The 27,265-nt window shown below is 39.7% G+C and overlaps 1 protein-coding gene across 1 annotated transcript in view; it reads left to right on the forward strand.

The window, feature by feature from the left end:
• Window positions 1–19,971, forward strand: part of TERT (telomerase reverse transcriptase) — a 31,649-nt gene extending 11,678 nt beyond the window's left edge. The window contains exons 5-16 of the mRNA XM_086469588.1: window positions 2,379–2,561; window positions 3,899–4,060; window positions 4,443–4,538; window positions 6,594–6,679; window positions 9,432–9,545; window positions 11,307–11,378; window positions 13,250–13,435; window positions 14,264–14,390; window positions 14,716–14,777; window positions 16,511–16,635; window positions 16,971–17,108; window positions 19,868–19,971. Coding sequence (XP_086325714.1) covers window positions 2,379–2,561; window positions 3,899–4,060; window positions 4,443–4,538; window positions 6,594–6,679; window positions 9,432–9,545; window positions 11,307–11,378; window positions 13,250–13,435; window positions 14,264–14,390; window positions 14,716–14,777; window positions 16,511–16,635; window positions 16,971–17,108; window positions 19,868–19,971 — 1,455 coding nt within the window. The remainder of the gene's footprint in view (window positions 1–2,378; window positions 2,562–3,898; window positions 4,061–4,442; window positions 4,539–6,593; window positions 6,680–9,431; window positions 9,546–11,306; window positions 11,379–13,249; window positions 13,436–14,263; window positions 14,391–14,715; window positions 14,778–16,510; window positions 16,636–16,970; window positions 17,109–19,867) is intronic.
• The last annotated feature ends 7,294 nt before the right edge of the window (window positions 19,972–27,265 follow it).

Genomic DNA, 27,265 nt, shown 5'->3' on the forward strand with positions numbered 1-27,265 from the left:
TCCTTTAACAGGTCTGGCATAAAGGGTGACATGAATATACTGAAGAAGATGAAGGTTCAGTGTCAACTATGGTAGCTGATCAAGTGACTTGAGCTAAGCTGGCTGCCCTGGAGCTGAGAGGGAATATCTGTCTACTGAAAAGTGGGAGCAATAGAATCCAGTTGGAGAGCGCTGACAAATAACTGAGGATGCTGAGGTCTTCAGCTTTTAGACAGACCTCATCTGTCTAAGCTAATCACGAAGCATAGCTAATGATTTTCATAAATCCATGAAACGGAAGGTGGTGGTAGTGTTACCTTTCTTCTCAGATAATAGATTGAGCCAGAGAAAAGTGTCTAGTGCAAAATAATCATCAATTGAGGGTTTCCAACCCAATGGAAGTAGTCTTCTCCCCTGCCAGACCTTCATGGCTACTCAATTTGTTTCTGTCATGGCCTTTATCCCGCACTCTATTCCAGCTTTTCATCCTGTACCAAATCCAGCTTGTCTCTGCTCTCCACTTTCCTCCTAGCATTTAAATTGTAGAAGGAAGACAATTTTCCAGTTCTTTCTGTCTGACGATATTCCAGGTTTTGGAATTTGGAAGTCAGTTTGGAATTGTAGGGGTAGTCTTGGCCAGCTTCTGTAGCTCAGCACTGGAATGTGTCCAGATGAATTGCCAGAGATAATCTCCCAGATACCCAGCAAACCATCTTCTGATTCTTGGGCAGCTCTCAAACTCTGCTGCAAAATACATGGTGGAATGAGTCCAGTTCTGTGAATTTATCCTCAAATCGGTGTAGATCTTGTTTTGTTTCAAATGTTTCACGTATTTGCTTCCTTTTTCATTTGAACTTTTTTTTTTTTTTTTTTTTTTTAATTTTAATGGGAAGCTCAAAGCACTGGGGGGCAGCAGGGTTCTAAAAGATCTGGTTTGTCTGGAAGCTTATAGTCTTTCACTGATTCCAGCAGATCTTTAGGTTTTGCAAAACTGTTAACAACTCTCTGGATCAGAGCTGTTCTGGGGAATTAAGAGGCTCGAGGGAATTCCTTCTAACGTGAAAATGAGGAGCTACTGAGACTACTGCAACTCCAGGTCTCTCAAGTCTGGTTCAAACTGGGTTTGAAACTAGTCTCAATTTTCTGTTATTGACTCACCTGCTAACACCCCCATGGCCATCAGCTTTGTGGAAACGTGAGGGTGTGTTTCTTGTGGAAAAGCAACCATGCTGGGATGTGCTCATTAAGAAGGAAAGGAGGAACTTTTCTGCTGATGATTACTTTGATCTTGCTGCTTCTATTTACCTTTGAGCATCTCTTCCCTTTTGACTGTTTTTCTTAGGAGCTTGGCCTAGAACAGAAAAGATACCACTGCAGTAATTGAGGAAAGCTTCTTAATTTTCAGAAATCTTTGTTTTATAAGCTAGTCAAAACCATTTTGCAAGATCACCCAATGAATGAACGTAGTTATTTACCTTACCTAAAACAGTGCAGTTGGATCAAGTTGTTTTGGAGGCAGTGGCAGTAGTACACTAATCATTTTTGCTGTGCTTTAGTTTTGCCAGCTCTTCACTGAAACCTATAATTGATTTTTTTCAGTGCAAAAATAAATGTTTTCAGATGAATTGGAATGCTTCCATAATTAGTAGTTTCAGTGTATCCATATCATGATCACAATACTGCCATTGAGAGTAAGAACCGGTTTATGTTCTGTGTATACATTTTGGAGGATTTCTCTGAAGTTCTAAGCTGATTTATAGGTATGCTACGTGTGCAGTTTGTTTGTTCTCTTCAGTAGCATGGCTTGCCCTTTCAACATTCATTTGTTGCCAGGTCTGTCAATATTTTTTTTTCCTTAGGGTGTTTGCAGAGCTAATCAGCCTGCACGACTTCACCGCCACTCTGGTGTACGTCACTGTTCCCGCAGCCAGAGTTAAATCTGTGCGAAGTACTCGCACAAAGTACCTCCGGAGGCTGAGCTGACGGTGCGGCTGGAGTCAGCCTCAAGTCTCGGGGCACATGTTCTTTTTACTGTTCTTGTTGTGGTGATCATTTCCAGAAGAGAGAATAAGTGATATGTAAGAATTTACCTTCTAATCGGTGGTGGTTTTGTTTGTTGGAGTTCCACCTATTTATCTCCTTGAGGTCCAAGATCAAATACAGAAAAAAAAAACCATTTTCCATAGGATTTAAATATTTAAAAAAAAAAATCTCTGAGACTGTTTTGTCACTTCCAAGCAGTTACTGCAGCTATATTCAGGCTTTCTGAAACCTGCAGTTGACCAAAATATTATAGTAAATATATAAATTTAATCTCATATTTCATCTCGATGTGAAATCTGTGAATTGTACGGTATTTAATGTTTCAACAGACTTTAAGGTCTCTTTGGTCTCTTTAGATGCATCACTACAACACTCGACTGAAAAACCTGTTTAGTGTGTTAAATTATGAACGGACCATAAACACCAGTTTTATCGGCTCTTCAGTGTTTGGGAAGGATGATATCTACAAGACCTGGAAGAAGTTTGTGACAAAGGTTCTTGAATCGGATGGCGAAATTCCTCATTTCTACTATGTAAAGGTATGTCTTTATGATGACATATTCAAACTAGCTTTTCAAAGTCAGCTTGTGCAGATACTTTTGTAGCTGTAATAGCTGTGATCTGGCTGCATAATTGTTTCTTCTTCAAAATAAACTTTTGTGCATACCTAACACAGACTCTGGTTGTTTATTGGGGTGAGAGGTTGGTTGGTTGTTTTATTTTTTAAGAGGGCATGTCCCTGCAATAGCACTTCCTTTGCTTGGATATTCTTCTGTCCATCCTTCTGTCATGTAGCAGCTCTTGCTGCTGCACGTGCACTGGATTTTTGCAGTTACATTTACGTGGGTATAAAAATGGGACAGAGATATAAACTCAGATATGCTTTTAGGGCCTCTTCCCAAAGGAAAACCAGGAAAAACTTTCTATGTGCATTTGGATAAATTCAGCATCTTTTTAAAAATAGGTCTCTTCTATCTCAGTAGCATTAGTTTATGTTAAAAATGAACGCTGGAACTCTAGTGTCTCTCCAACAAGTTTCTTTTCCTGCTGGAAAAAAAAAGAGTATTTGTACCCCCTCTATTTGAAGGAGTTTCTTCTTAACACTTGTGTTTCAGTTATGTCTAGCAGGCAAAACCTTCTGCGTTTGAGCTCAATTCATAGCTTTGAATTGGGGCCATTTATACAGATGTATGTAGATTACACAGATTTCTGTGTGTTACAGTGGGGCTCCTTCCCCCTGCTCTCCTATGTCAGTTGCCTTTCTGTCCTGAAATTACTTTCAATGGTTGTCTTGTTATCTTTCAAGCGAAAGAATCGTGTCATTGACATAGTTCTCCTAAGATTGTTGCTTCATCAGAAGGTTTTGAATTTTGACGATGACAAATAAAAGCAGAGGTAAGATTGCAGTGTGAGGTTTAGGAAAGGTAAAAAAAAAAAAAAAAAGCTACATCCGGGTTTGCATCTTTCCAAAAGCCTAAGATGTCACCTCCGTGATCATATGGAGAGGAAGGTTTCTTAAAATTTTTAATCATCCAAAAATAACAGCAATAAACCTTAGTTAAATGATTGAAGGTTCAGCATTAGATTTGAGGTTGCATATGGTATCACCTTCTGTTAATGACAAGAATTGTGCTAAAACATGGTTCGGTTATCCCTTGTAAGGGAAAACTCATTGATGAGTGAGGAAAGGTTTTGCAGATAAGCAGTGAGGTTTTTGTTTTGTCACAAATTTGGACCGAATGATGCAATAATTCCACTCCGGTGTGATTTATCCTTCAGCCTTGTTTATATACTACAACAATACTTTTTTCATACTACCATAGTGTTTACGGGGATACTGATGAATGCATAATGGAAGATATTTCTTCTGTTTCAGGCTGATGTGTCCAGGGCTTATGATACCATTCCTCACAATAAACTTGTGGAAGTGATATCACGGATCTTAAACCCTGAGAAAAGAACTGTCTACTGCATACGGCGCTACGCCGTGATTATGATTACCACAAGTGGAAAAGCCAGGAAGTTCTATAGGAGACATGTATGACTTGCTGATTTCTTCTGTTTGCTGCTGTAGATATATTTTGGTCCAAGCAATATTTTTGTTTATAGCTTTTTTTTCTTTAGTCACGATTTGAATTAGGCAATTACTTCATAAACCCTTTTTTAATAGTGTTGGATGTTTTCCAGAGGCAGCAAAGCTTCTTTTACTCTACTTTTTACACTTTTTACTCAATGTTAGTAAGAATAAAGATAAAGCTGTTGTGGAAATAGAGATTCTGTGAGGGAAGTATTTCATTTTAACAATAGCAGAATTCTTGGATTAAAATAATGCAATAAGGCTGGCCCTTTGACCTTCACTGAATAAAAGAGTCTGGTTCTGAATTTTCTATTGCATTTATTTCTTTACACTCAATATCCAGGTTTCTACTTTCAAGGATTTTATGCCAGACATGAAGCAGTTTGTGTCCCAGCTTCAGGAGAACGCCTCATTGCAAAATGCAATAATAGTTGAGCAGGTAAGTAGTGGGAGGCTTCTTTTCAGCTGAAAAAGAAAGCTACGGAAGAATTGGAGGAAGATTAGGATTTTAATTGAATGTACATATTATGTGGTGACACCACCTCTCTTGTAGTCACCCAGCACCTTCCACAGGAAGATTTTTGTCATCTCTTCTTTGATGTTTATAAGGGGCTTTCAGTTTTCAGTGGAAGGAGTGCACCAGGAGAGAAATCTGACAAAACGTCCTTGCAGCTTCTTCCCAGATTTTCTCCTTGTTGTCTCAGACTTTCATTTTAACCATGGTTTTCTTTTTCCTTTCCTAATTCCATTGTTTGTTGCAGCAGTTCTCAAGTGAGAAATTAACTATCTGGTAAAGCAGGGCTTCAGCATTTGCTGTCCCCAAAAGGTGCAGAACTAAGAATGAGCAAAATGTATTCTCAGCTAAGTAGCTAAGGAAATAGTTGTGGCGTCTTGAATAGCAAATGACACAGAATAGAAAAATATTATTCTTTTAAAAAAAGCTTATTTTAATAATTAACTGGCAAATGATAAGAATGAACTCTCCTTTAGAGGAGTTAAAATGCAACACAAATCAAGATCAACTCTGGTATTTTTTTTAAAGAGATTTCTCACTTCCAGTGATTTAAAGTACGGTTAAAAGTTATATGTATTTTAGATTTACCCCAGCTGACGCTCTGTTACAAGAAGCAAGCATCCTTCTCTTGTTTTAATTCTTGTGCTGCAGAGAACTGTACTAATTCCAAATGTTTGTTCTCAAAACTTCCTTCTGTGCAAGGAGGATGACAGAGAATGGCATAGAAGTAGGTGATATGCTCAATCAGTTTCTTAACACATTTTATTGCCCAGCATCACGGTGTTCCATGATAACAACCTCCAAGATTCCTGAGCATCAGATGGCCAGACAGGTATTTTCTCAGAGGCTACTTCCTCTTTAATTTTTTTTTTTCTAAACTTGCCAGTGGAAAATTTTGTCATAGGGTAATTTATGCTTGTAAGAGGCAAGTAAAATGATCTTGTGTATCTATGGACATAGGAGTAGAGTATACAGTGTGGGTGGTGCTCAACTCCAGGATCCTCCAAAGTGCAGAGAGCCTAGTGAGTACATGGATGAAAATGAAAACTGGCTGGATCTCTGATGATGTGTATGTAGGTTTTGGTTTGGTGGGTTTTCCGTTGGACATCTGATTTAGATAACTATGCTAGTTACTACATGAACAGCACCGTCCTGTTTGAAAATATTTTACATTTGAAAATAATTTGTGTGCGTGTGTGTTTCATTACTTTATTAAAAAAAAGTATTCTGAGGAAAGTGCCATGTCAGCCTGGGTGTCTGTACCACAGGTGCTCACGTTAACTTTTCAGTACAAATAGCCATGATCTCATAGGGCTCCGTCAAATGGTGGCTGCATTTGTCTGATGTTTAATCTATGCAAATAGGAAGTAATTTTGCTTTCCTTCACACAAAGTGATGGTTGAAGGGGTTTAAGCTGTTCTAAATGTATTTTTTGTTCCACAATTTTTATCACAAAAAGCTTCATAAATATTGGGTGGACAATCATGCAGGAAATCATTGGTAATATGTGGCAAGGAGTGTGTCGTTGCAGCAGAACTGGCAAGTGAGTGTATCTGTACTTGGGGAATCGTAAAGAACGAGACAGTTGCAGAAATTGTCCTTCAGGATAGAAAGTGGCCAAAGGGGTGAGGTCTCATACATTGTAATAATCCAATGTAGTATACAATATACCAGCAATTAAAAAGTGGTTTCAGATTTTGTATTTGACTTATTTTCCCATGTAAGACCAATCAAAACTGCTTTTCTCCTAAAGCAGAACAAAAGCCCAGAACTGCACCGTTTACTTGTTGGATGTGAACAGCTTTTTAAGTGTGTGTGTTCAGATCTTGGGTTTAGGTGGTTTTTTTCTTTCCTTACAGGTTTGAACTACTACAGTCTAACTTCTCATAAAGGTTTCAGTGTATCTTAAGTGTTTGCTGTATTTTTAGTTTCAGTACATTTCTAAAGTGCAAATCTTGTTTTGTTTTGTCCCATTTCTAGAGCTTAACTTTTAATGAGACAAGTTCCAGTCTGTTTACTTTTTTTCTTCAAATGATACATAACAACATCCTGGAGATTGGGAGCAGGTAAAAAAGATGTTAGTTTTTCTTTGTATAGTGTGTTTGGTGGGTTTTGGTTAGTTGGTTTTTTTCTGTTAAGCAGGATACTTAATTGGCTCAGGGGATTTTTGATAGCTGTCTTTTGAAGGTTTTGATTTCATGTTAGTTTGAAATCTGTTTATCTGTTTAAGCTGCATAAAAGCGTGAGAAGTTTTGAATCAAATGGATATTGAATACAGTTTCTCTTGCCCGCCTGGATGCTGTTAATTACATACGGAATGCATTATTCTACAAATATGTAACCTTCTTCATTTAAAACTGCAGCTGTAGTTCAAAAGAAAAATACTTTAAAATGTTGTGTTCCGTAGTGGTGAACAAAAGCAAGATAACATCCAAGCAATCATGCAAAAGCCTTATTAGTCATTTCCTTGTAGTGCAAAATTAAACCTTTTCTGCATGGCCTTGCTATTTGTCAAGTTACAATAAAAATAAAAGGCAGTAACAACAGGCATTAAAATTATTGGCAACTCCAAAATTAGGAATCAGATGTTATAGAGGGTAATAGTGCGGGTTCTTGTGTTGCTGGAGATACTGATCTGGTATTTACATTTTGCCTCTAGGTACCAAATGTATAGCATGTCTAGAAAGCAAGTACTTACATGATCTTTATTTGTAAATTCAGAGTGAGGTGTATTAGAATGAATAGCTTCTTGCTCTTGAAAAAATGTAGCATGCTTCATCTTACAGGGCTGAGGGAGGGGAGAAAAGCTTTCAAGGAGGCAAACAGAAGGGGTTTTTCTAGCATTGGTACTTATACTCCCTTTGGCAGGATCACGAGAATGCTGACATGGCATGCTGTTAATAAGGACTCACCGACATCAGTATGTTTAATACATTTAATTAATAAATCTAATAAATGTTTTTAAACATTTGGTTTTAAAGAAAGCGCACCCCAACAAAGCCAACTTCACACTTCCTTAAATTCAGCCACAGCTTAGCTGAAGAATAGTTTGTCCTGGAATGAATTTGCCCTTTTTAAGTAGCTCATTCTCATTTGTTCAAAAAAAAAACCCCAAACTGCAAATAAGTGTACTAAATAGATATACACTTTAACTGATGGTTCTCCAGAAGCCATCACAGTTAGTCAACGTTCACTTGATATTTTGAGAAAAATGCTAACGGTTGAGCTGGGGACCTCGAAGGAACCTTTTAATACCATTTGACACATTCAGCAAAAGTCTGGAAAAATGTAAAACTACTGCTAGAAAAATGTGCAGATGACTCAAAACATAGGTAAGGTCACTGTAGTGTGTGGCTCTGGGGTCCAGTTGCATAATTTGATTCTCTTCAGTTTCGCTAAGCCATTCATGTAGTAATGGTGAAATGAACGTTGTAATAGCTCACCACTTCAGAGGAGTGTTGTGAAAATAATTCCCTCGGGTTTTGTGAGGCGTACTCATTCTGTTGCTGCCAGCATAGAATAATCCACGAGGTAACGGGGAACTCTGTCTTCAGTAGCTTCTCTAGATGCGGTACGTCACTGTTACTGTGTGTGGTCTTGCTGGCTTTGTACAGGTAACAAGATGAGGGAGGTATTAGTGAACATCCCCCTGGCCATGTCTCTGTGAATTCTTTGAAGCCACGAGAAACAAATCAAGATTTACTTTTGCAAAATGACAACCGATAACTTCAGTGAACTTTTCCAGCCGGGTGGGGGGGAAATTGAGTGTAATTACAGATAATAAAGGTTAGTATTTCACAGGGCGTAGTGGGTTTTCCTAATTAGAAGTAAGATAGCTTCATGCCTGAGCAGTTAAATGAGGAAATAAATGTGATTTACAGTATAGCTGGGATGTATAAAATTAGATCACATGCTCTATTGGGCTAAGCCATCAGAAATTTCCCTAAAATGAAAGTGATACTTATTGGGGGGGGGGGGAGAAACCAAAACAAACAATAAAACAAAAGCCCAAGACAATATTTTCCTTGGCCAGCTCGTGCTGTGCAAGTATAAACAAAAAATAAACACCTCAATGTAAATTATTGATTTAAATTATTTCATACTTAAACATTTTTACTGTGACTTGTGCTGCTGAAAGAGCTTTTTTTTTTTTCCAGAAAACTTTTCAAGATTTGATAGCTTTGAACATTTATATTTGAATTTGATGTGGATGCCTGCTGTTTCTGAGAAAAGTTGGAAGTGTTCCATCTCAAAATCCACCTGAATTTAATTCCTGATGGAGATGTACAGTACGAGATTCAGCCTGTGGATTTTTATTGGGCACCTGCTAGGAGCTATTTGGATAATAATTAAAAATAAATTATAGTTTGAAAGATTTGTCCAGTGCACTTTGTTTCTTGTACAAGAACATTTGTTTTGAAGCTGTGCAACGTGTAACATAAAGAATTACAAAGCTTAAATGAAGGGTGGCTCTGCAGCTGAAGGAGGAAGGAGGCATTGTGGTTTGAGATCAGTTATACAATTTCTTTTGTTTAATGGCAGTTGTCTGCTGGGGTTTGCTAATAAGAAAGGAATAGATGTATTAGTGGTCTTCTTCACTGTTTAACTTAAAACTTCTGGAGCCGTATGTAGATTCTTGTAGAGGCAAGAACAACAAATCTAAGTAAGGCTACTTAGCAAGCATGTAGCATTTTTCTTATTGAAATGTATATGTTATACTTGAAAAAGATAAGTAAATGTTTAATGGCCATTGCAATCTTCTTGTTGCATGTTTTGATTTTTGTTAAAATATTTTTTTTTTCTGTCATTCTTTACTAGGTACTACTTGCAGTGCTGTGGGATTCCACAGGGCTCCATTTTGTCGACCTTACTTTGCAGTTTATGCTATGGAGACATGGAAAACAGATTGCTCTGTGGAGTACAGCAGGATGGGTAGGGATGCTTTGGTCTGTGCTCCGTTACAGTAATGCATAATGTCTGCTATATGTGTTGGACATTTTCTCTGAAGTTTAATTTTGAATTTCCAGCTCTCCGTTAGGATTGTTGGTACACACAAACATCTCTGTACCTTCAGTGTCACTGTGGTTGTTTTGAATTTCTCTGTTTGTCATAAGATTGGGAAGAAAAGTGCTGAAAACAAGCTTTCCCAGATTGGGTAGGAGACCTGTCCTTACCACGAGCGCAGTATTCGGGGGTAATGTGAAGAGTCTGACAAGCTGTTCTTGTACTTCTAAGAGTTTTATGGTTCTCCTCACTCCTTCCCACAACACTTGTGGTCTTTTGTCCTCAAACACAATGGGACGCTTGTTACAGGCTTTCTGATACTCCAGGCTTCTGCCTGAGGGCTTTCCGATCCACCATCTATAAATCTTAGCGTTTTGTCAAGGTCACAGCTTTACTGCAGATTTTTTGCAAGGTGTGTTGGCTCTTGTTTGAAGCCCAGTGTGGCTCTTGGTGTATCTTCTAGGTCTTTGTGCTTGCTTTTTAGGAGCTTGACAGAAAGCTACCCTGATAAAAGCTCTACCCCTTTATTAGCTGTAAAAACTTTGGGGTCCCTTTTACCTCCATATGAACTGATACCCAGCTGGATCCCAGAATAGGGTCTTCAGGCATGAGCTGGACCCTGCAGCTTGTCTGAGTTCACACATCTGTCTCCCTCCGTTTCTATGAATTCTGCCCTAAGGAAGAAAAAAATCTGAAGAAGTGTGTAGGAGTACTGCCGATAAGTGCATCTGTCTGGTCTCTCTTCTTGGGAGGCTCACTGGGTCATGGAAAGTCTCATAATTTTAAACATTTCTTTACACAAGTAGTGGAGTTCTTCTTATAGGCTTTAGGATGCTGTGATGATATGAGTCCAAACAGCTATCTCTTGCTTTCAGAGGATGTTGTTTATACATACTGAAATTATGAAACTGATTCAGAAGAATGCAGTCTTTAGTGCAGCAGCTGTTTTTATACAGAGCAGATTTTAGAATGTTACTTAGGTGGCTGTTGAATGATTTGGATAGTTTCTTTTGGCCTTTTAAGTTAAAAAAATAACCTTGGCTATTGACTTGGCTAGGCAGAGGTGCAGCTAATCTGATCATAGTGACGGCAGTATTCCTGCTTTGAAGAGGAGACTGGATAAGATCATCTCCAGAGCTTCCTCTTTGTGATCTGCTAGGCAGGATTTATCAGAAAAATGTGAGCGTGCTTGGGGCTGAATTCTGTTGAAAAAGAAAATTCCAGCCTTTACAGTGGTAGACAGTAGTCTGGTTTACATTCAAGTTATAACTTCACAAACAAGTTGTTATATAGTAAATGAAGATAAAGTGTTAAAGCACATCAAGACTCTGATATCTGCTTGTGTACTTGGTATTACACCACGTTTTGTCTTGTGGATTAAGATACTGCAAATTCTCCCTCGGAAAATGTAAAAACCTACATCCAGGAAGCTACTGTGGAATAGCTTGTGTGCTGTAAATTCCTGTCATGCTTCGTGTAGCCAGCCCCTTTGCTTTCTTTTTTTTTTTTTCCATTCAGTTTTAGGAAAGAAGCAGAACTGAGAATTTCTTCACAAGACTCGATTTGGAGATCATGTTGGCCCCTACTGTCTTGTGAATTAAACTGGGCACATTGTTGCTCTGAAGAGTGACAAAAATTTGAAAGGATTACCTATAAAAACATCTAACATCAATTTCTTCTTGGTTACAGAGTCTTAATACGTCTCATTGATGACTTTTTGCTGGTTACGCCACATTTAATGCAGGCAAGAACTTTTCTAAGGTATGCTATTAAAGACATAGACTTCAAAGTAATAAGCATTAACACCTTTTAGGTCATTCTTTTTCATCTTTGTACATGCTTGTACATATAAGTATATTTGTTTTATGGGTTGATAATCAAGGGCTGTATTGGCGTCCTTACTGGTAGCCTGTGCTTGTGAAGAATCCTGATAGCTACATTCTTGACGGCCAGCTAACAATCTGTTGCAGTCCAGATGGTGGGGGATTCCTGCTGAAGTTTGAATTAGGGACCTAGCTGGTGACCTTGATGGAGCTTCTACCAGCAATTAGTAGTGCAAACTAACCAAAGCAGCTGACAGATGTCTTTTAAGACCATTTCCCTCAAATTTTAAAGAAATTTTAGTTACATTCTTAAAAAGTTTTTATTGGGCAGGCGTGCTGCTACCTTTTATTCCTGGGAAAGAATGCAACTTTTCTCTGATCCAATATTGCTGAAAATTTTCTGGTCATTAGTATTCTGGGGTGAGTATTTGAAGATACTGATAACATGGCAGCACGCAGCTCGCCTGGAAGTTTTCAAACAGTAATTCTTTAGTGTGCTTCAGAAGTACCTTTTTTAAAAAATTTGGCCCCAAAAGAGGTTCCTGGTTACGGTGGATATGAATGTACAGTCAGTATCCAAAAGGAATTCTGCTGATGCCAAAGCCGCTTTTAAAGATCCAGCGGAGAGGTCTTGCAGAACAGCTTAGCATCTGCAATGCGGTCGGTTGCATCATGCTTTTTCAATAATCAGAAAGAAGCAGCTCTGTGGTGAGCCTGAGAGGTGATGGCAAAATCAGTTAAGTAAAGTTTGAAGCATAAATTATATTAAATAGTGGATCGTGTACTTTGAAGACTTCATTTGTCCTCATTTCCTTATCAGAACCGAAAGAAATTTCCAGGGATGTGCAGATTTACAGTTCTGGGAATGATAAGTCAAACTAAGAGGCTGGCGATGCCTCAAGCTATTTCTCTAACATCTTTCCAGCGTAATGTCACTTGCAGTAGCGTTGCAGGTATTGGCCTACTTGCCCCGTGAAGTTATCTGCATCTTTGTTCTGTATTGACTTCTGCATCAGCTGTGTTTGATTTTCTGTAGGCAAGTAGCCTCTTCTGGGCGAGCTTTCCAGAACTGCTTACAGACACTATGAACTCTCTGCCACAAATACAGTAGTAACAGGGTTTTCTAATGTAGAATTAGAACTTGGGGACTCAAGAAAATAATTTTGAGGAGACAGCGTTATGACTGTTACTCCCCAACAAGAAGAGCCTACCTCTTCTTCTCACTCTTTAAAAGGATGAAGCCTGCACATGGACACATTGCCAAGTAAGACAAACTGCTGCTTGCCCGTGAGATGACACTGCTGATCCACTGTGTAGTAGGTAGTCAGCAGGCATTCTTAGGGAATGAACACATCCTTAGGGAAAGCTTTGTGGAGAAAGTTCAAAACTTTTCATCAGATAAATGAGGTTCTTGTTGTGTGGATTTTCCTTGTTCTTGTTAACTTTCAAAACCAGTAACTCTTCACCTGTCTTTTTCCAGTTGTTTTGATCTCAGTGGTTTCTGTGAGTGGTTTATGCAGCTTGTCTCAAATGTTTCATGACTTAAGTTCTTCATTTGCATTAATCTGTGAAAGTTTTTCTCCATTGTCCTCATATCCTTAAGCTTGTTTATTTTATGTACTTATTTACCTCTAATATCTTCCCTTTTGTTTATTTCTAGCTGCGGTCGTTAACCTAAAGAGTTGGCCGTGGTTCCCTTTATTCTTTGCTTTCTATCCTTTTTTGTGATCATGCGTGCCTCGCAGCGTAGTGGGGTTTTTTTGTTTGCTTTTGTGGGGAAGTTAGGCTAACTGTTTGTATCTGTTTTAGGACTCTAGCAACAGGTATTCCTGAGTATGGCTTTTTAATAAACCCCAATAAGACAGTCGTGAATTTTCCTGTTGATGATATCCCAGGATGTTCCAAATTTAAACAGCTGCCAGAGTGTCGTTTGATCCCATGGTGTGGTTTATTATTAGATATACAGACACTTGAGGTTTACTGCGATTACTCCAGGTAAATAGAGTTGTGTACTCCAGCGTCAGCTTTACAGTATATTGTACATAGTGAGAGGCACAAGGGTGTTTTGTGAGCGGTGTAGTTGACTGAACTGCAAAATAGAGTTTACAATTCTGTTTCTTCTGCAGTAATCTAAACATTTTGTTCTGCTGCGCAGCCTGCTGTTTTCTTCGTTCCATCTTGGTGCAATGTAGGTGCCGTTAACACCGTTGAATGTGGCACAGGTCACTAGTGACCAGAAGTCACGTATCGTACGGTGGCTACCTGGTTCTGAGAAAGTTACTCAACTCCAGCATTCTACAAGATGTTTACCTTGATGAGGGTGTTGGTGCTACTAATCTGGGAGGCACTAATCAGAATGCCAAGGGTGTTTAAGGGCCACCTTGGCTTTTGATAAGCTTGACTTGAGTAACTGGAATGCCAGGGTGAACTGAGGTGGCTTCCAGCCTAAGCTCCTGCATTGCAGAGATCACGGAGTATAACCGGGTTGTCCCTGGATGTTCATAATGGTCTGGCAAAACCATGTGTTTCAGAAAAACATCTGGTTTTTGGTTTAAGGTTATTAGTTTGTTTTTTTTTTTTAGCAGGGTAAATTATTCAGCCCTGAGGTGTTGAAGTCGTTCCTTAGCTAATAGCCTTAATACCACAATATCTAGTCTTTTTCTAAGTTTAATGTAATTAGTCATCTTCTAGCTACTGGCTCATTGATTAGCAGGCAATCTCTGTAACATGAGAAGTTAAATGATGCTTACTTTACAGAATTTAATTTGGTCTATTAGCCCATGGAGTTTGTTTAACTGCTTCTTTTTTCTTTCTTTGTTGTAGTTACACCTGTACTTCTATCAGATCAAGTCTTTCCTTCAATTCAAGTAGAACAGCCGGGAAAAACATGAAATACAAATTGATTACAGTCCTCAAACTGAAATGCCATTGTTTATTTCTTGATTTACAGGTGGGAATATGGAAATGGATGTTTGGAAATATTGTGATTAGTGATAAAGAGCACTAAAACTGCTTTGGGTTCTAATAAAGAGTTGATTTTGAGAGGTAATCCACGTAATTTGGAAATGTTGACATCAGCTAAAATGTGGGGTCTCAGCACCTTCCAGAACTGAGTCTTCACAACATTATTAACTTCGGTACATAAAAGAAATCTTTAAAGTTTAGCATAAAATGTTTTTGCTCTAGTTCTCTAAATCATCTTATGCTGTGGAACTTGAACGAATTGTATCATGACAGTAAACTATTTCTATAGCTCTGTTTCTGATCTGTTCTAGATCAACAGCCTTAGAACAGTTTTCATTAACATCTACAAGATATTTTTACTCCAGGCTTACAGGTAAGTCACTGTCTTCTGCAGTAACTATGAATATTTCATTACTCTTTCTTGCCACTTGGAGGAGCTACGGATTAGGAAAAAGTGTGCCGTATAAATGTGCAGTGGTAAATGTCAGTAGTAAGTCACGTTATTCTTGCGTGTTCCATAATATTACTGGTTTCAGGATACCGGATTATATTGATGTCTGGGTTTAAGTGACACTTCACTAAATGGATTTTCGGTGTCTCTTGGTATTGACAGCTGGCATAAAGAAAAGCATTCTGTTTTGCTGTCAGGAGGATGACGAGAAGCCTTATCACTCACATACTGTTAGGGGTTGATATTTAGAACTTTGTATCTATTAAAATCATAGAGAACTTTGACCTGTATGACTTTACCTAAAGCGAAGTTTCATTCTACCAAGTTAATTGCAGTTTCTTAGCTGCTGATAATGTCTTAATTGCTCCTTAGCTGGTGGTATCTTGGGGTTTGTGAGCTGTTCTTGACCAGCAAAGGAAGTGAGTGTTTTAAACAAGGATAAGGGAAGGAAAGCAAAGCTGATAAGCAAGTTTGGAGAAAATACTATTCTCTGTGCATCGAAAACTTTGAGTGATTGGCAGCACCAAGGAATTGTTTGTTTACTGTTTGAATGCAAAAAAGGTTTGCGGTGCTTCCCTCTCTACAGGAATTGGGTGTCGCTCTTTTGCTAGGCTCATACTTGTTAGGAAGTGACATTTTAGTTTCCTTCTTAAATTCAGCTTGGTCCACATTCACCCTGTATCATTCTTGTGTCTAGGAAGTGTATTTGGGCTTGTCTACTACAGCATTGAAGTGTCAAACTCTTAAATTTGTGTTATGAGTGACTTACGGTTTTTCTCTGATGTTGGAGGTGATTACTTGGTTATTTCTGTTAGCTTTTATGGTCACACTCTAACAAAGGTCTTTATGTTAGAATACCTTTAAAAAACTGTCCACCATGCTAACAGCATGTCAGGTTAATTCAGCCAGAGCTCTGTGATGCAGTGTGGTAATTATGTTTATCCTTTAAACATTTTAAAATTTCAGGATTTCTCAAAGTGATTACACTTATGATGGGCTAATTTATTAAAGAAGTATATACATTGTCAAGTAATTAAAAATCACCATTGTAATTGTTGATTATATTCAGCATAAGCAGGTTTATAATGCCAGAGTCTGAAGGGAAAAAAGGAAAAAAAAAAAAAAAACCACAGCAGTTTTAAAATATGTCCAAACAGAAGCGTGAGTAATTTTCATAATTTTGGCTTTCAAATAGACAAAAGAGTGGGGATCCTGGTCTGTGGAACACTATGTCATTTGGAGGTCTGTTTTCCTGAATTCCTGAACAGAATTTGTTGTGGGGCTTTGTTTTGAGGTTTTTTTTTCTTCCTCTCCCAGTCGCTCACGTGGATATTCTCTGGCTGCATGGTCTGTGGTACGGAACTGCTGAGGATGTGTAGTTTAGCTTTCCAAGACAGTTGTTGTCCTCAGAAGAGAGTTCTGTTACTGAGGCAGGCGGCTTCAAGATCTTTCAGCACAAAATTTACGAACAAACATACGTGTCTTACACTCCTGGCACGTGTATATGTAGGAGAGGTGTCGTATGCTAACGGTGTTGCTATAGCTAAAGACTGTTGGGTGCTTTTAAATGTTGTGTAGTGCCTAAGGTGTGTAATCATAGTTTCACTTGAAATTGCAGATGACTTGTAATTAAGTAGGCTGTTTTTTGTGAACAGGTTCCATGCCTGTGTTCTCCAGCTTCCATTCAATCAGCAAGTCAGAAACAATCCCTGTTTCTTCCTAAGAATCATCTCTGAGACTGCATCATGCTGCTATTCTATCCTGAAAGCAAAAAATGCAGGTATAATATGTTAATGGCTATGAAGTAGTGTGTTTGGGTTTGGTTTTTTCTTTTTTTTTTAGACAAATAAAATGTCTTGAGTGTGCAGTCAGATCATGTAATTGCGAGGTAAAGATCAAGAATGAAAAATATGGAGTGCATGATAGGAGTCACAGTGCATTTTTTTTCTTAAACTCAATTTCATGGAAATAATTTTTTGTCCTTGCTGACATGGGAGACTTCGTTGACTGCCTAGGTTTTAGTAACAAATCTTGAGGTGATTTTATAGGAGAGGTCAGACGTACTTCTTAATGCTCATCATTTTCAGTGACGCTGTTTTCTTGTTCTGTCTCTAGGGGTTGCTTTAGGTAACAAAGGTGCATCTGGCATGTTCCCTTCTGAGGCAGCAGAATGGCTCTGCTACCATGCCTTCACTGTCAAACTGGCAAACCACAAAGTTGTTTACAAATGCCTGCTTAAGCCCCTAAAAATCTGTAAGTATTCTATTATTTTTGCAGTTTGAAATATGGCTAATTGTAATAAAACTTGGAATCTAATGGATTTTTTAAAGATTTTAAAAGATTTTAAATCCATTTAAAAATGGATTTTTTCTTAGCATAAAGTGTTGTTCTAAAATGTACATTAACAAGCTTTCTGATTTTAATAAAATTTTGTATCAAAAGTTTAATCAAACCTTTAAGATGGAAGCTTTCGCTATGATCAATAGATCACTGGGGCCCAAACAACTCGAGCGCCGTATGTGAGAGACCTCCATCTCTTATAGCCCTGTGAAATCTCACCTGTACTTCTGCTAGCCCTGTTCCACCTGTGCTGCAAGGGTTGATACAATACTTGGTGGAGCACTTCTGTAGTTGCTGTTTTTATAAAAAGCCCCCAAAACATCTACTGGGTAATTTGGCAGGAGGGTGGCTGTTTGGGGTCATCTTGTCATGCCACGTGAATACTGACCAGCGACTGTAATTTTGGGAGGTGCTTTGACTGGATGTATATTTGTTTCCCACCTGCCTTTCTCCTTCCATTAAGAGTTGGTTGAGGTTTTAAAAGTAATTTCAAACTGTTTTTGAAAAGGAACTGAGAAGGCACCCGATGCCCCACCTCGGGCTCAGCGGGAGGGAAGGTGAGGTGAGGTGCTGGTACTGTAAAGCTGTACAAAGACATCTTGTGATCTGTAGTGACAGGTCCTATGCATACCCTTGGTGTGAACCTGCATCATTATCTCCATGTCTCCAAAATCTCTGATCATAGATAAAGGCTATTTTTCAGTCACCTGATCCTATGTGGTGTTTGTATTTGTATTTTCTTCCAAATTTAGTAAGATACTAAGTCTCCAATCCTGCAGGAATGCACTAAAATCCATTTAGAGAGACACATTTAGACTAGATATAAGTAAGGAATTCTTTACAGTGAGGGTGGTGAAGCACTGGCACAGGCTGCCCAGAGAGGTGGCAGCAGCCCCATCCCTGGAAACATTCCAGGTCAGGCTGGACGGGGCTCTGAGCAACCTGATCCAGCTGAAGATGTCCCTGCTCACTGCAGGGGGGCTGGACTAGATGGCCTTTAGAGGTCCCTTCCAACCCAAACTATTCTGTGATTCTGTGATAGATAATTTTCTCTTCAGTGTGGTGAGTTAGTGTTGTTTGGCCTGCATCAAACTTCTGCCTGGGTGATGTTACTGTAATCAGAACACCAAACTGTAGGGAACGTTGCTACAGAGCTGAGCGTTACGTGGAGACACTGGAGCTAATTTTCAGCACTGTATTTTAAGTTTTGTCTTACTTCTGGCAATCAGATAGCGTATGTGGATGTCAGAGTAGCTGCGACAGTGAAGTCGCTGGTTCTCAGGTGTGTTCCTGTAAAGTGAGCTCAGTATCTTTAGATGGCGCAGCGATCAGTAGCACAGAGATGACCAAGGCTGGTAATAGCGCCTGTGTTGACTTAAGAACTACACTTTTTGTTGTCATTTTCGAGTTAGTATCGGCTGTTTAAAACCTATTACCCCTTTAAGATCATGTTGTTGATAGGAATTGATATAATTTTTTTTTTTTTTCTGGTGTCCCTGCACATGCCTTTCTGTTACTCTCTGGGAATCAGTATCAAGCTCATAGGTTTTGGGTTCTTCCCACTGTTCCAAAACCTGTTAAATATCAACATCAGGGGCTTGTCAGTACGAGTTGTCGTCATTCTTCAGAGTTAGGTATTTAAAACATAGTTACTGTTTAACATCCCTCCTATTATTACCAGTGGGGAAAGGAGCAAGAGTCTTTCCTTATCATGATAAGATATAAATACATCATCTGTCTCCTTTCCAAATACAGAACAAATGTTTATTGAGCACTTCTGCCTTTCTGCACCATTGACAATTTTGCCAACTCTGTTTAGGTAACGGACTTAAACTGTTGCTAGGATTTTACGTGTTCTTCCTAATCTTTAAAAAGTCCTTTTTATCGTCTATAATTCTGTTGACAATAGACTCAGTGACCTTCTGTGTTTCAAAACTGTTATGTCCTCTTATAAAAATTCCATTCCTGGTTTAAGAGCCTCGTTTAGTCTCCAGAATTTTCCACCTTAAGGGTGGCTTTCCAGTTGACCTCTCTTCTTTTACAAGGAGGCACAGCGGGGACAATTGCTGTTGCCAGGGTTATAGCAAAAGGTGCATTTTCCATGTGAATTATTTTTTTTTAATCTTTTTGTATATGTCAGTTCCAAGCATAGGCTACTTTGATGTCATATCTGAAAGCAGAGTGGGAAAAGAACCAGTTTGGGAATAACTTCCTGCTATAGGTAAATATTATCAACCAGATAAGGGCCTGTCCCTTGTCCTGAGCATTGTTTAAAATAGGGTATTTCAAAGTAACTGTGGTTTGACAGGAGGCCTTTTTTGCTGGCTATAGTTATTGGATAAATGGTCTTGTGCTTTTAAAAAAAATTTAAAATTCTTAAATCCAATCAAAGAACTGTTACGAGGACATAGTAGGAGGAATTTGCTGCTTGGTTTTCTCCATTTGTTAATATTTTAACATATGATTTTTAACCTTTTTATTTATTAGCCTGATTTAAAGGCAGAAGAATAGTAGCATATTTCATTACAGCTTTTTTATCCCCGTATTCCAGGTGTTCCAACTTTTTCATTGGATCCAGCTGGTATTGATTTCATTACTTTATTAGCATTTTCCCTAAACCAGAATTGTTAGTTGCTTGCAGTAGTGACAAATTGCTTCTGATGTTTTGGTAGGTAAGATGCAGCTATTCAAGAAGATCCCAAAGGATACTATGGCACTACTGAAGACAGTGACAGAGCCGTCTCTTTGTCAAGATTTCAAAGCTATCCTGGACTAACCGATTGAAGTTTATTTCAGAATTTTTCCAGGTTTGAAAATAAATGCTGTGTCTTTAGATGGCTTTTCTCTGTCGTTTATTTTGGTAGAGTGGACTGAAAGCAACTTCTCTCTCCAGTTTTCCATGTTTGTTTCTCACAAACCGCACAAAGACTGACAAGAGCAGACAATTCTGTTAATACTTCTTGTTTGTGTTTGCCTGTAAATTCACAGGCTATTTGAAATAATTGACTTTGATTCATTCAGTAGTTTCCATCTTCTTGATGAAGGCATCATTAAACTATGTTCTGTATGAACAGATCACTTTCTTCTTTCAGTGTGTTGGTTCGAAAGAACTGTTCTTTGCTTCTCTGTGTTGCAGACTATTTTAAAATAAATTGTCTGGTTAGTTGCAATAACACTTGTCTCCAATATCTTTATTTTATAGGAATCTTTAACATCCTGCCCAGCCAGGTTATGTCCTAAAGGACAGTTACCTGCACAGGGCAAGTGCATTTCGTGGCTCTACCTAGCCAGATGTACAGGTTAGAAGTTTTACACTTTGGAGAACACAACTAATATGTGCCAAAAAAGTTCAGCGTCAAAGCTGGTTATGTTTAGTGTGTTTTATATATTTTAAATACCTGGTGATATTTTTAATAGCGATATACAGAATGATGGTGGTGCATTTATACCTACCAAACAGAAGTTCTTGGTTAGATAATATACTGAGCAGATTACTCGTCTATTTGTATTTCCTGTTCTTTATTTAGGTTTATCTTTGGCTCTGTGATGTTACTGAAGTACTGTCTAGTCCTGCTGCTGGTGTGTTGTGCACAGCTGAATTTTGCCCTGTGGTTGCTCTGATAAACCTGCCCATGTGGGTTTTTTTTTTTTTCCTCTTCCAGGCTTTTGTGTTGAATTTGCATTGCTCTAATGCAGAGTTATTTTATTGGGATTTGTCGGTCTCTGTTGTAGGCTAAATAGCAGCTACTGGGACATTTCCTCAAAGCAGAGGGAGGATATCTTGCTGGAGTGAACCACAGTGTAGGCAGTGTTACTCAGTAAATGTTTTCAACGAATTGACAGACCATCACCACACAGGGATGGGTAACACAGCTCCTAGGAGCCGATCTGCGCTATTGTACTCTGTTCATTAGCATCCTAACTCCGTTCAAACTGTCAAAACGTACAGAGAGTCAGTCATACAGTTGTTGGGGTTTTTTCTTTCTATGAAGTGGCACTGTTAAAATAAAAATAAATTTAAAAAAAAAAGAAAAAAGCCATAGGACAATTGCTCCTACTAGAGTAGAGAGCAGATGAAGGGCAGCCCAGTTGCTCTCCAGCCAGCAGCTCCCACATTTAAAACCCGCCGACCCTCACAATGTTCTGCAGTGATACGGGTGTGAGGGAACACTGTCATGGATGACGTCACGTAAGAGAGGCCTGGCAGTGCAGGAAGCTTTATTTTATTTTTTTATTGGCTCATGTATCAGGAAGAGGCAGTGAGATGCTCCTGCGAGGGCCTTGAGGGGTGAGACTTGAGCACTTGGAGAACTTCCTACACTTTGGCTGCAGCTGTTCCTGCCCGTGGCTGTTCACCTGTTGTCCGGACTTTCTTCGCCTCTGCATTCCTGCCTTCCTGCTTCACTTCCCCTCTCCTGCCGTAGTAGTTGTGGATGGGACAAATTCTGACTCTTCCCACTTAACGGCACAGGCCCTGTGCATTTTGTGTGTCATGTTGAGGAAGGCCCTGCTGGTGGGCAGCAGGAGGGCTGACTTCGTCCTGGTCATTGTGTTCTGCACGGACCTTGAGAGAAGGTTGAGGCAGAGGAGCCCAGTCGTTTCCCGAGAGCCAACGAGCGTGAAAGAACGGTCTGGAATGGAGGTTGGGCAGCCTGCAAGGATACCTCACCTGCCAGGATCCTGCAGCACAAATCCATACGGGGAGGATGGGCCCTTGGGGAGAGCAGGGAGGCTTTCTGCAGTGAACTGCTGTCCCAAGGCAGACTTGAAGGGTGTTCAAAAGTGACCTGGGTAAGTGGGGTAGGTAACTGGAGCGAGAGCTGTGCTGAATCAGTCAGCGCTTCAGAAAGCATTGCAGATAGGTGGGCTTGGGAAGACTAGAAGAAAACCTCGTTGCTCCCATCCACGAACAAGGAAGTTATGAATAGATTTGCTGCTAAGCCTTTGAACTCAGACTTTTCCATGTAAGCCAAAACATGTTTTATTTTATAAGTTTTACTATCTCAAAGACAGAAGTTTCTCATGTCCTTCAGCATGCTCACTTCTAGAAAAGGGTGAGGCTGTTCCCACATGAAGGCTCAGAACAACGGGTCCTGTTTCCAGCGTCACTGCTGCTTTATGTGGCTTCCACAGGATGCTCTGACACGGAGAATGGAGGGAATGTAAACTTCACTGGTGGTTTGGATTAGCCCAGTTTTGCTCTGTATCACAATGGATACTGTGATAATAGAAACTGCAGATGTGGCTTCAAGTTGAAGGTGTAATTTTATAAAAGTGCATAACATGTAATGCTTGCAATTCTCTGAGCCAGTGTATGCCTTTCCCCATAACTACTCGCTGAGTTATCAGTTTTAAACGGTAACTGCTGTTTCTGAAGGCTGTTTGTAAATGGATGCAAATACAATGCAGAAATCACAAGAGAAGACTATTTCTTTTTGAAATGTCTTCCACTCAAGAAGGCAAGTGAATAAGCCTGGAATTAGTATGTTCCAGCAAATGGTGAATTTGAAAATTTAAAGAAAAGCTGTCAGTCTGTACTGGAAGCTTGTGCTTACTTGCTGCTGCGGATTATGGCAATTGGAAAAAAATGCTGTGAGCATATTTGTGAGGAACAGATTAACCATAGTGGTGGCGTAGATTTAATGCTCTAAAATCAGATGTTTATTCTCTGGGGAAGGTAGAAGTATTCTATAAAGCTGCTTCTGTATGAAACTGCTCTAAAATAAATAGAGCAATATGATATGGTGGTAAAATATTTTCTGCTTGATTGGTAGGAAGGTAGTGCATTAAACAGCAACTGCTGACAGGGAATGTTTGGGTGGATTGAATAACTTAAATCTGGAAATATTAAAAGAATTAGCTTAGGAGCGCTCTGAATCTGTCGTGTGGATTTTCAACAGTCATTGGAAATCTGGGAAAATTGCAGAAGATTTGAGCCTTGAATGGAAGGTTAAGATTGTCTCAGTATTTAGGAGAAGGTAAGTGGAGAGATGGAGAGCTAACCCACTCAGCGTAGCTGCACTGTGCGTCCTGTGTTGCAAACCACTGTGCAAGTCAGCTTGGTGGGGGTTTTATATGGGGAGGAAGGGTGACAGGGCTGAAAAGTGTTTTTTAGTGTCTCTCTGCAGGGCTGGAAGGAAGGAGCTTGACAGAAGCCCCTCTAGAGGAAATTCTAGCATCTGGATGCATCTATGAAACACATCCTTCTCCCCAGTGCTTTCTTTCGGGAGGGGATTATGGACTGTGAATCTCAGTTTGAGGTAGGTGTGAAATTTTGCAACGTAGGGAACTGCCTGTGTTCCAGAAGGAATATGCTCCCCTCTCTGCAGCTTTTCTCTATTTAATGTTTTATGCTAATTTGGGTGCTTCCTTATTTATAGTGCTGTTGCAATGCCCCTTCTGAGGGTTTTTCCTTTAATAGGTACTTGAGCGGCTTGTCTCATGGCTATGGATTCTCTTTAAGGCTGAACACCACCATTCCTGTTGTCTGTGTCCTTTACAGACTTACGTGCAAAGAATCCAGGCTGTCCTTACACCGTGGACAATTCTGGGCGACTCTTGTCTGTCAGAGCAGTGTGAGTTCACAGCAGAGTATTACAGCAAAGAAGATCTGATGGGATGTGCAGATAAAAGATGGGGAGGAGAGTGAGCAGAAGTAGAAAGTGCTTGGTATGTAAGACTTGGACAGAGATTCAGTGTGTCATGTGCACATGCTTGCTCAGGTGACAAAGTCAGTCACGCTGTTCAAGATACCTGTAAGATGCTGTGCTTCATATGAATAGGAAGAGGAAGATTGTAGCAGTAATTTTACTGGAATAAGGCTACAGTTCTGGGACAGGAATTTTAGTAGAGGTCACCTCAGATGTGCACTGAGAACGGAAGATCAATGTTCCTGCAAGAGTTGCTCAGCACATTTTCTACATGCCTACTTCAGCTAAACAGTAACTTCAGCTGGTGCGTTTCCCTGCCCTGAGTTGTAGTCACTGGAGCTGAAAAGTGTCTTCCCCTTGAGTCCCATCCCAGGCTGAACTGCATCTCTGGCGACCCACAAAGTCTCCCTTCTGGTAATGGGAAGGGACAGCTCAAAAGTCAAGAGTGCTGTGACAGTGACTTGAGATGATAGATTTATAGACTTGGAAGTCTTGTATATGTAGTTTAAGTCTTTTCTCAGCTTGTGTCTGTACTAGTTTGAGGTGTTTTTCTTTAAGAACTGTTCTCTGACCAAATACTTAAACTTGCTGTATATTCTCTGCATATATGATTTTAATGAACATCTAGCTGTCTGTAGTCAGACACATGAATATTGAGTGTATGCTTCAGTTAATTGAAAATTCTTATTTATGTATTTACAGCTTGTATACGAATATGTGCTCAAAATTGCAATTATATTAGGTTTTTTTGATTATTCATTCTTTATGGAAGTTTTTTCACCCATAACCTTTCAAATTTAATTCGCAACAGGCAATTTAAATCTTCCGTGTCACTGTCAAGAGCCTTTGCAGTGCCAGCTGCGGGCCATCAAGAAGTTTGCTTGGGCCTTTGGGACTTGTGAGGTTTCTGCTAAGAGGAGCTGTGTTTCCATGCTGAGGTACCTGCCCCTCTGTTGACTTGAAGGGCTGGGGCTGTTGGCCGGCTGCCGTGGGGAATTGCTGGACATCGTCACGCAGACCATTGCCCAAGTCCATGGCGCTCAGAAATAAAAACATGCCGAGCCCAGGCACTCACTTCGCTTCTGCAGGTGGTACAGCTCATCCCAGGTAGTGGCAGGGCCAGGAGGCTCTGGCCCGGCAGCTGCTGTGCCCCCAGCCAGTTTAGCCACGCGTTCCCTCCCAGCAGGCAGAGGCATGGTGTGCTTTTGATCCGCTGGTGGAACTGGTGTGACAGACTGGATGTCTCTGTTTCTAGTACCATCACTGGTCCAGGAGAGTCTTACTGTCCCCGTTTAGCTGCAGGACAGGAGATTGCAGCAGCGGCCTGTGTGAGGGGGATACTAAATCTAAAAAAAGTAAAATCTAAAAGAAAAAATAAATTAATCTCTTTCTTTACCTTGCTATTTTCTTAAGCAGCAGGATAAAAATTATCCCCTCCTCCCTCCCAGGCTTGCAGTTCCCCTTGTGCCTGTGAAATATGTTCACCTGATTCGTGTCAATACGAAACAATGCTAGGGCCGTAGGGTGAAATGTGACCTCTAACCATTCTGTTTGTTCTTGTATAACCACAAGCTTAGGAGAAGCAGAATGGTACATATATAGTTCCTGTTTCTTGTAAAAGCCACTTAACAACCATTTTAGAATACCAGCTTAAACTGTTTTCTTGCTAACCGTGCAGTGTTAAGTAAAGAGATCCTAAGGAAGAACTGGGGCATTTGTCATAACATCAAACGATGTTGCGAACGGGGTAACTTTCAGTTTGTGTAAATATAGGATATACTGAAATAACTGTGTATAAGCTATTTGTCGTATGTATTTGTTAAAAGGGAAGTGTCTGTTGTGTTTAGTTGCTGAACTTGCTTAAGTTTTAATAACCACAGCTTGTATTGCATAAGATGTCGGCCGCTACACGAGATGTCTGCTACTGCGCCTAAGCAGTAAGGGGCTTAGTCGGAGATACATTGCCTAGAAGACCCCCCCACCCACTGAGGAAAGTTCGAGAAGCTTCTGGAAGGACTACTGCACCTGTGCAACTTGGAGGTGGAGAGTTTTTTGGAAGAACATGCCTATTATGAATATGTAATTAGTACTAGACTATAAAAGCAGTTGTTTTGTTTTTCATGGTGTGCGTCTTGGTGGAGCAGAGGCTCCCGGCGCACCCAGCGCTGTTTGCTTGCCTTTATTCGCTTAATAAATTGTAAACTGTAATTAGAATCCTGTTTTAGATTAAATTATTTATCACAGGCCCCTTTCAAGGAGTCAGGTAACTGCCTTTGCTCTGCAAAGTTTGAGCTGGCCTCTTTTTATCTTCGCTGCTTGGCCAAATCCCTGTTACCCATTATGACACCCTACTAGTGCATAGCCTATCACAAGGCTGAATACTGGAATTGCCTGCATTTTCCTTAATCTTCCACTCCTTTCCCTGACTCTCTTAATTACTCAGCCCAAAGGCTTTGTCATACCTTGTCCTCGCATACTTTCCCTATATTTTTTTCAGAGGCTGCTGGTTGCTCAAATGTCTCATCAAAAGGAATCCTCATCTCCCATCACTGCAGAGTGGCCAGGATCTGCAGGCAAGTACAGGAAAACCTGGTTTTAAGTAAAGATTAACTTCATTGTCATGCCTTGTAAGGTTGCAGCTCACTGAGAGTCTTCCATACATCTGCAGGTTATCACAGTATTCAGGTACTGTGTTCAGTGTGAGAAATTAAGGGGAAAAAATTGGGGACATTTGTTTTCACAGTATTTTCCACTACAATAAATTCTGGAATATGCTAAGGTGAGAGATTTGTGCAAAAGTAGTTACTCAGACTTGCTTAATGTACATTCTTTTAACTGCTGATGCTTTATTTTTGCTCTTTGCAATGCTTGAGAATGTGAAATAATCACAAAATAACTGCTATTTAAGTGTGTATAGTGATTTACAGAAAGTAGAGTGTAGCAGGTAAGAGGAGTCCTTACTCTTCAAGAGCTTCCATTCTACATCTCTCAGAGTGGGGTCAGTGAATGAAACTATAGGTGCTTGTGTTCCAGTTTTTATGTTGCTGATCCTTAGGAGCAGACTGGTTTTTTTAGAAGATAACTGAAGGAAGACAGAGGGCATTTGCCATAACTAGCAGGCTTTCCAAGTTTAAAGACTAGCTTTAAACACGAAGTTGGTAATGTGTGAAAAGGGTTAAAGCAATGAGGCTGGTAGTTGGTCGGTATGTAGGGTTCAGGACAGGATGCAGGAGGGACAAGATTAATATAACTTGTGAAATTGGTTGAAAATAAAGGAAATGTAGCAGCACTGTTTATAGGGTGTTAGGGGTTGGCTGTAAGCATATGAACTGCATAAACAAGGTTGGCTGGATGATACCATACTACAGCTAATCATGTCTAACAAAGGCTGTCTTATTTTTACTTAGATACAATGGGTAT

Source organism: Leptosomus discolor, chromosome 8 (genome assembly GCF_034619465.1).
Source record: "Leptosomus discolor isolate bLepDis1 chromosome 8, bLepDis1.hap2, whole genome shotgun sequence".
NCBI classification, from domain to species: domain Eukaryota; kingdom Metazoa; phylum Chordata; class Aves; order Leptosomiformes; family Leptosomidae; genus Leptosomus; species Leptosomus discolor.